The 9,946-nt window shown below is 35.9% G+C and overlaps 1 protein-coding gene across 2 annotated transcripts; it reads right to left on the minus strand.

The window, feature by feature from the left end:
- Positions 1-3,504: 3,504 nt before the first annotated feature.
- On the minus strand, positions 3,505-7,250 carry LOC129308669 (probable magnesium transporter NIPA1). 2 transcript variants are annotated; one of them, XM_054949955.1, is made up of 9 exons: positions 6,976-7,250; positions 6,686-6,893; positions 6,500-6,556; positions 5,317-5,407; positions 5,008-5,168; positions 4,756-4,883; positions 4,512-4,649; positions 4,269-4,361; positions 3,505-4,133 (listed from the first exon to the last, which is right to left on the minus strand). In XM_054949955.1, the coding sequence occupies exons 2-9, from the start codon at positions 6,810-6,812 to the stop codon at positions 3,966-3,968; spliced, it is 963 nt and encodes a 320-aa protein (XP_054805930.1). In that variant the 5' UTR covers positions 6,813-6,893; positions 6,976-7,250; the 3' UTR covers positions 3,505-3,965. The 2 variants fall into 2 exon arrangements, with proteins under 2 accessions (XP_054805930.1, XP_054805931.1); XM_054949956.1 differs by lacking the exons at positions 6,686-6,893; positions 6,976-7,250 and adding an exon at positions 5,504-5,987 and having other exon boundaries at positions 6,500-6,562.
- Between the last annotated feature and the right edge of the window lie 2,696 nt (positions 7,251-9,946).

Below are 9,946 nucleotides of genomic sequence, written 5' to 3' on the forward strand. Positions count from 1 at the left end.
GAGGGTCAAACCACGTAGAGGATTGAGGCACCCAAGCAAAAGAAACAATGCATGTGTGCTGTTATTGTCGTGTTTTCTTCCCAAATTAGAGAATGTAATATCTATTCTTTTCCCGTTTTGTTTGGATTACAAATCCATACAAACGATCAATTTCTATTATTACATTGATCTGATAAATAAAAACTAAAATATAAAGAAAAAATTCAAATTAAGGGGACCATTTAATGAGTAGCAAGCAAAGACTTGGAATGTATCGTATATTTTCAAGACTGAAAAGATAGTTGAGAGAGACATATGTTCTATGAATAAAAACTTACTTCTCAATCTTACTGTCGTCAAAATGATTAAAACTAACAAAAACCCCACAGCTATGACTAATGACTCCGTCTTGGCTCCCCATTTACGCAGAAGAGTCCTAATCTTAAGACGATCAAACGACTTTGGAACTACCAATTCCATCCTCCAGACCATCATGTACCATCCCCAAATGAAAAAAGATCCCTCTTTACATGTTATTGGCTATAATTTAAGCAACATAATGATTGACATATGAAGAAACACAATGGATTTCACAAAAATCCGTTCTTGGATATACAGATGCATTAGAGGTGTTGCCTAATAGAGAGATTGTACAGAAGCATTTTAAAAGGCCAAACAAAAATGACATTTATGCTCATATTTTCAGGTTCAGTGCTAAAGAAATTTTCAATGAATATGAAAATGCGAACAGAGAACAAAATACCTTTTTTTTTTTTAAATATATAGAGCAAAGATAATTACATAAAATAAAAGTATGAATCACTAGAAAGCCAATATAAGATGGTACAAGATACATTAGATGTGTACAATCTCCCCTAATGGAAGAATAAACTTGATAATACATTCAACAAATTTGCGCACTTTAGGCCTCTTCTTCTAACCAGAACTCAAGATCCTAGATAGCCAAGTGTAGCTGCAAGCAACAGAGGAGATACATTATCCATCAACAATGAACCGATCTTCTTGATTATCTCCCTCAACTCTAGTGTCACCGTGAACCACACCATTTACATGATGCAAATTTTGCATCATCTGTGAAAGATAATGGTTGTTAGCACTAGTATGATCAGATAAACCAGCAGGTTGGGCAGTCCATTGTGAGAAAATACTAAGTAATTGGCTAGTAAGATTTTGCTGTTCATGAAGTATGCGCGTTTGCATCTGGCCCATTTCTGCACGGTGCTGATTTAAAATCTCATCAATCCTCTTCTTCCACTCTAACCTTTTGTTATTCATTCTCTCCTCCCAGTCCCTTTCATATATTAACTCTTCCTCTCTTCTTTTCCTTTCTATTACTTCATTCTCCTCTTCTATAGCTTCCCACTCAGACATTCTCTGCCTCCTCAAATTCTTCCTTTCCTTTTCCCTCTCCTCCCTCTCCTTTTCTCTTTCTTCCAGTTTCTTTTCCCATTGCTTCTCAAGCTCCATTCGGAAGTTTTCCCTCCTCTGCCTCTCCCGCTCTCTGTCTATCTCTCGTTGCTCAAATCGAGCCTCCATTTCTCTCAATTGACCAAGTTGGTTTGCAAGCATCCTCCATGCCTTCTTTTCCAACCCCTTCACCACTTTTCTCTTCTTCTTTAAGCTAGACCCAGTCAGTTCCACTTCTTCATACAGATAACCATTATCTGCATCTTCCCTCAATCGATCACTTCCATTGTAATTCACTTCTCCTTCTTCAGCATCATAATCAAAACCCAAACCCATTACCTCATTCTCAACCCCATCAATCCCCGCTGTAAAGTCCCCTTCCCCTGAATGGCCTATTTGGCCAAACTCAATGATATCCATAGTGCCACTGTGCCCCAGAAACCCAGCTGCATTTTCACGATCGCCATTCACCAGAGCCATTAACTCATTATTATTACTATGACCAAGTGCCACATCTCCAAAAACCTCCTTATACCTAAGGAAATTAGACCAATGGGTGAGACCCTCCACCCAATCAAACTCATTCCCATTAGAATCCCCACCAGAGTTTTCCATAGACGAAAACTCAGGCTTCTTAATTTTTTGCTTAACAAGCAAATACTGGTGCCTCATGTTCTGGACCTTAGTGGACACATCCTTCCAAGTCCACTGCCAGGGATAGGCAACGGGATCGCGAAGATGGTGCACCGAATTGACATAACAAGCAATGGGTTTGAATTTTTTCTCACGGGTTTTCATCTTGGCGAGTGTTCCGTCAGCAACCAAATCGCCATACTTATCAATTAGGGTTTTTTCCTCAGCCTCGGTCCATTTCTTTCTTCTTGGAGGCATCATCGGGAACCGACCCCGGTATGCTCCTCGAAGATCACTGGCTTATCGGATATTGAATTTTAAACATGAGCCCCCTACAACTCAAGCAAGCAGTACGACCTACAACCGCATCAGATGGATAGCACTTACCTTTTGTGATGGTGAATTGAAATCAAAAGAAGCCTCGAGTGACGATTGAAGTAAGATGCAGGAGTAGTGGAAGTGCTGTAGAGTGACTTTCTAGGGGGAAATCGGAGGAGATTTTTGAGAGAAATTGATGCAGGTTACCGCAGGAATCAGGATCGCAGAAGAGAGGGCGGAACTAATTTTTTTTTCAGAAAAAGCGTCATTCTGTCATTTATCTAGTTGAAATAATAAAACTAATGCTATGGTGACGCATTCTCCTGCGCCGTTGGAGTGGCTGATTTTTGTGGATCTCTGTTGGACTGATCATATGATGGCGCGGGATCGATTCTGATGTCGCCTTCTGTTGTAATAACAATGAACCATTAAGCCAGTAATGACTCAACTCCTTTATTTCGTTTATCCATTTTAAAGCTTCAATTTTCCAGCAGTTCATAATTCCAAATTACTTTCATACATTTGTTGTGAATTCAAATCATTTGAAACGGCGAATCCAATAAATAATCCTAGATAATGTTGAGAATCTCAATATATTGACATTTAACATCATTTTAAATATCAGTTTCCAATTTTCATAAATTATTTTAAATCATATTTCCTTCACTCCACAATATTTGTCCACTGTCCCTCTGCTGTATCAAAATATGCGTCCTTTCAGAAAATCATTGCAACTTTAATCCCATCCAACGCCACATTTTTACCCTCATTTCCCAATTCCTACACACGCTTTTTTTATAATTGCCATGGAAAAAAGAGTGATTGTAAAGGGTCTTTTAAGAAAATAATTAGGATAAACACATTAATTGTCAATAAGTCAATAGACTCTCAAGTTGTACAGTATGTCAGGTAACTTTAGTCTCCTCTCTACGTGAGGAAATGATGTCAATTTATTGATCTTATATCATAGTTTTATCCACACCTTCCACTTTGTTTCTTTTTTCTTATCAATAAATGAATAATGAATAATCAATAATTATATATAAAGTGTGAGTTTAAAAACTCGTCTATCTTAATTTAAAAAAAAAAAAAAAAAGCTGCACCAGCTCGCTTCTAGTGAGTCTCCAAAGTAAAACATAGGCAAAATGTAAAACCATTTGTTGTGCTTCATAAATTTCTCTGTTTCTTTAAAACAAAGTGGGTTAAAAAAAAAAAAAATTCAGCCGCTGGTGCATTGGGCAGTGGGCACTGGGGTGCTGCCAGTTCCAATTCAAATCCACTGAAAAGAAGAAGAATAAGGAAAGGCAGAGAGCTAAATGACACGTTATGATTGATGTCCCTAAAAACGCTAGGTTTGTGTGAAACAGACGCTGAAGTCTTGCACAAGAACTTGAAATGTGTGCCTTTCCCTGTTCATTTAAAAACCAGAGAACAAGGTGCCCTCTTGTGTTGTCCCCGCCACACTGAAGTTTCATTCCTTTAAAAGCCATCAGATTTCTTTTCTATCAACACTACCTGCTGCTGCTGCTGCTGCTGGTTTATGTGAAACATTGACTCAAAAACACACACGCGCAGGCACACGCCCTCTCTCGGCTATCTATCTCAGCTCACGTGAAAGATTCGTACGGAGCGGCTCGACTTGCAGCGGGACTATTGGGTTCCGTCGGCTTCGAACCCATATCTTTGGTTTTGTGAAGAAGGAAGGTCCCCCCTAAAATTGTTACAAAACCACACAACTCTGTTGCTATCTGAGATGCATTTTGTGAGTCCCACTCCTGCATCAAACAGCATATTATTTGGTAATAACACATCTCAGAATGAACTGCATGTTTTCGCAATTAATTTGTTCTCCATAAGAGGGAAATGATAAAGAAATCCGGAACCATATAAGAGTAATAAGCATTAAGCACCTTGAACATGATCACGCTGGCTACTATTGTAAATGTTGTAAACATCACATAGTAGACTGGTGATACGACAGCAGTGTTAAAAGTGTCCAAAGCCTGCAAAAATAAAATTAAAAAACATCAAATCTTTATTCTAGCTAGCATTCTACTGATCTTGCATCTACTTGGCATTATCAATTGTCAACTATTATAATGACAATCAACAGTAGTGAATTAATTAATTAAGATATGTATAATGCATCTAACCTTGTTCAAGTAATTAATCTGCAAAAGGCAACATCCTATTACAACCACGGTGAAGAACCAGGTCTCAAAGTATTTGAATTGATTCATCCCTTCAAATGAAAGCTTCAATGCTATGCCTACAGCCTTCACACCCATAACCTGCACAAATTAAAACAAAGGGACATATTTTGGTATGTAGATCAGAGGATAGGTTTTCTAGCAGCGGATATGACACGTGAGCTTCAGAAATAGAATTAATTCCTACCGTGAGAGAGCCGACGAGAGAACATATTCCGACATAAATGATCATATGCGTCTGCCCGTGACGTGGTACGTACCAGAAAATAAGGACACAGACGGCAATCACAACAGCAATAGTGTAGACAAGAAAGCCTGTTTATACGAATAACTCTCACCGTTAGGTAGATTTAGCATAAAATAAACATATAAGGACCCAACTGATTTTGTTAATTAATGGAAAAAAAATTGTTAAAACAAAAATAGGCACAGAATATACCCGGTTCTGTGGCAAGTTCCCACACTTCCTTAACAGAATGAATGTTTCTCTCATGCGGTGCATGCAAAACAATAGTTGTAGAGCCCACCATACACAGAACACATCCAAGCTGACCAAACACGTGCAATTTCTCACGGAGGATAAAATGAGCTAGCACTGCACTGCGCATCATGATATGAGTCTGTAATATTTTTCCTTTTCATGTGTGCACCCAAATTGAAGGTAATGAAATGCACATCCATAATGGGTCAAAGACAATATAAAAAAAAGTCCTTAAGAGTTTACTTTGTGAAGAATGCTCTTGGTTACCTGAAAATGATGCTTAAAGCTCCTAAAGGAGTTACAAGTATAGCAGGAGCAAATGCATAAGCCGCAAAGTTGGCGATTTCCCCAAATATCACTACAAATAACATAAGCACAAAATTTAGCATCATGCATAGAATTACTCCTTCGAATATCCTGTGCATCAGTGCTTCATGGCTCAGAAGAAAAGGACCTTCCATGAAAAATATTTGGAGCGTATACACTATGAAGGAGCAAGCGAAATAAAAATAGCCAGGAGATAGCACTTGCTGGGGCGTTCTGATAACAATTAGCACTTTGAAAGGTGTGGGGATCTTTTCCATTGACAATAAAACACAAACACGCAACGATCCCAGTTTTCCACCTTTGAGCACAAACAGAAGTGCATGGTACCGCAAAACAATACTTTATGTGAGCAGTTGGAACGGATTGGAAATTTATAATTCATAGCTAGATCATCGAAGGGTTAAGATTCCAGAACCTAATCTCTCCGATCCATATGGCATCGACAAGTACCAAAGTTTGATGTTGTGTATATCAATAGTCTTCTTCGTGTATAACGTTGTAAGGGGGAAAAAGAAACAGAGTCGAGGTAATGCAGCATACGAACTCTTTCACACTGCATCGCTCAATTCCCTATCAGCGAAGTAAAAGAACAACACCTGAACACCTAAAGTCTAAACAAAAAGATCAATTATTCTGATTTTATTTTAGAATCAGATTAGGAATTTAAAGAACAGAACGTTATCAGATATAATCCATGCCCCACAAAAAGTTGGAGAAATTCACTATATAAGAAATAATAGAAATAATCATCTTCCCACGTACGGCTTCTGTCAGAGAAGTAGAAGTTTAAAGGACTGCACTGTTTCTATAACTCCAATCCTTCCCCACAGGGCCACAAGTGAAAAAGATTGCAGTGCACTCATTTTGAACTTAATATTATATAAAGTGGAATTTTTCTATCCTTGAATTTTGGGCATGCAAGGAATTGGAAACAGGAGAACAACGGCACCATTTGAAACATTTGCAAGTAAGAGAAAAGAAAGGGGAAGAAAGTAAGAATGAAGACTGTTTATAATAGAACTTGTTAATTGGAAATTGCAGAAATACCACCTTACATTGTGCAATGCTGCATGATATACCAATAAAATTCTGTAAAAACGAGTGACAATCAAAAATCACTTACTCGTGATCATTCCCATCCACCACCATGGTTCAAACAGGTATGCATGACCTCCGGAGGCTGATCATATTACAAAGCACCAAATAACGGGAAATGAGGGAAAATTTTGAAGTTTGGAAAATAAAGCAAGAAAATAAAAAAGATAATTAACAAAAAGCAAGAAAAAAAAAAAAAAAAGAGGAGGTGAACCTGCTCTGTTCCCCGTATTCCCAGCCCTTTGGAGACCCTTCTTTTTTATAATGAAGCTAGACCCAATGAAAACACTAGAAGACACAGCAAGAACAAGCCCTTTTACGTTGTCAGACGATATCCCCATATATTACGAAAGAAGAACGAAAGCACCCAAAGAATCTAAACCGAAGATTGCAGGGCAGCGCCAAGATGAGCCGTCAAAGTTCTTGAAACATGGCACGCAAACGAAAAGTCAGAATTCAGAAAGTGAAAAACAATTTTTTTCAGAAAAGAGAAACAGAGCATACCTTCTTGGCACCCTGCAAAGGGGTATCAAGCGAGAAACAGTTAGCCGAAAGGAAGATAAAAAAGCATTTGCGAATCGGGAATTGGAGGAGTAGGGTTCTTCAGGAGGGTGTTGTGAGGAGGCAGAGGAAGAACGAAGGACACTCGGAGAATGGAGAAGGGCAAGGAGGATGGTGGAGGGTGGGCGCAAGGAGAAACGCAGAGGTGGGAGCAAGACGCAACGGTAAGTCCGTTACATTTGCATCCCACGAACGAATGGGAAAATACAGCCACAATTTAACATGTTTTCCGCGGATCCTGATTTGCTGCTTTTTCCCTTTCATATATTATCTCTCAGTTTCGATCTCAGCCGTTGCTTTCATTGACGGTTCTCCTGTTGCCAGCTGCTGTCAACGGTTTCGGACGAGGATCATGCGCAATCTGGACCGTTGGTTTCGGCATCTCACTCTCAGAAAATGCAAAGAAAGGGACTCTTGACTCTCTGAGTAATGTTGAGTCCGGTTTTTTCTCTCTTGTCATCATATCTACTCGGCAGTTATCGATATCCTTTATTTTTGTAATTATATTATCCATTTTTATTTATTTGTGGGTCCAAAATTTTGTCTGTTTATTTGATTATATATAATGCACGATGGATCAAATTGATAGGCTATATTTCAACAAAAAAAAGGGCATGATTTAATCATCAATTTGATATTATTTTATCGGTAAACAATCAAAAAAATGTAGACAACTCAATACCATAAAAATGCAGTAAATATTTCAAATAATTTGTTGTCATTGTTGTTGTTGTTTTATTCCTAATTAGTAATTCCAAACCATAATATTTAACCTATTAGTTAAAATAAAATTAACTTCTAAAACTGAAAGGCACACAAGCATACTATGATGCGCTTGCATTCGGTGCTGATCAGCTTAACAGCTGATTTACACTCTTCATTTTATCCCAAAATGATTTTTACTATTTATTTTAGATTTTATTTTTTAAAATATTTTTATATTATATTTATTAAAATAAAAATTATAAAAAAAATAAAATGAATGGTACATATTTTATTGGAATAAAATAAAAGGTGCAGATAAGCTTTTGAGCTAATGAGCAGGCAATCCTCATCATGAATGCAAATCCATCCCATGACAGCATCCAAAGAAAGGAAGTTTAATGGATCACTAGAAGGGGCAAAAACAAAAAAAAGGAAAAATTATGAAGAGGGATGTAATACTATTAAGATTTGTTTTTATAAAAATCAAAATTAGGATGAAAGACTAAGGTAAGTATAATTGACTATTGTAACCCTTATTATAAATTTGTCAACAATATATCTTAAAATTAATATGGGGTATTGCACAAGTTACAAGAGCACTCTTTTAGAAATAAGATTGTGCAGCTTTTAATTTCACATAAAAAAGTTGTATTAAATTTAATTAAATAAACATAATTTTTTGAAAAAATCTTTACTTTTAAATAATTGAATCAATATAATTTTAAAATATTTATTTTTAAAAATTGAACCAATATAATTTAAAAAAATATTTCTTTTAAATAATTGTTACATTTTGTTAACAACGTCCTGCCTTAATCAATGAATTTACAGATTTTCAAGAGAGATTAGATTATAAGCTGGCTGCGGATTTTTGGACATTAATTTAAGTTTGTTTTAGTTTTCTGTTTTTCATCTCTTTATTATTAAGAAGAAGAAGAAATAGTTTCATAAAAAATAATGTGTTTTTGTTAGTAACTATTAAATACATGTAAGATGTTAAAAAAATATAAGCGATTTGATTAGCGGCAATACAGTATTTTTAAATTTATATTTTAGTACTTGATTCTTCTAAACAATTTTTATTTCCAAGATTCTCTCCAATAATATTTTTTTTCATGTCCTTTGTTGTAATTTTTTTTTTAAAAAGAATAATAGAAAAGTTACGTGGAGATCAAATAATTTTGAAAGGGCAATATAATGCAGGACGACCAAATACATTACATTTAATAATCCACGTTGCGTGGGCCTTGAATTGCCGTGTGATAATTGAATTCATGAAACACATGATGCCACCACGTAACCATCATATCTTCAGTAATAAATAAATAAAATGAAGATGTATGCTATGATATTATCAATTTCATAGGATATTCCCGTTTGATATCCCTGTCGAAAATTGGAGTATTTTCTCAAATAATTCCACATTTTAATATGATATTGATCATTTGATATCCGGATTTTCCTCTCATCCTTGTCGATTCGTACATGTCTAATCTAATCTAAATCAAAACAATATGTAAAATTACATTTAAAAGGGTGGGGGGGGGGGTGTGTTGTTTAATTATTCTACAAATCTCTCTTATTGTTCAAAAGATATATATGAAACATTTTTAATGTGTTTGTGACGTATGGCAAATTTTTAGTTACTATGCCAAACGATGGATTTTTAATAATATCAAATAAGATAATTGAATTTAGAATCAAAGAATTAAATAAAAAAATCTGTAAAATTAAAGTGATTAAATGCGCTTTCAACACTCTCGATTGTGAGATTGTTTCTCTTCAATGCTCAGGTCACCACGCTAAGCTTGAAAATTGAAAAGAGAACAACTTTTTTCATGTTTAGTAAAAATGAAAGTGGAGAAAAGATAAAAGAATGAAGAGAGGGAAAAAGGTCAAATAACTTGTTATCCATTGATCTTCTATTTAAAGGCCTCGAAGATGTGATGTAAGATTGTAGTTTATCATTAGGATTTGGGCTAAGGGGGTAGAGAATACGAGCAAAAACACAGGAGTGCCAACAACTAGAACAAGACCATTAATAGAATCAAATATTTAACATGTTGACTGGCTTATCCTGTAATATTTGTTTATTATGCACACATATTTTTATTGAATGCAATCCTAATTAAATTGTGATCAGGACTAAATGTGAGAGGTAAATGTAAGCACATTTTTTATTAGAAAATTAAACTCCTTCCACTAGACT

The sequence above is a fragment of the Prosopis cineraria genome, unplaced genomic scaffold (genome assembly GCF_029017545.1).
Source record: "Prosopis cineraria cultivar Desert tree isolate PC_DT_omini unplaced genomic scaffold, ASM2901754v1 PC4, whole genome shotgun sequence".
Taxonomy (NCBI): Eukaryota; Viridiplantae; Streptophyta; class Magnoliopsida; order Fabales; family Fabaceae; genus Prosopis; species Prosopis cineraria.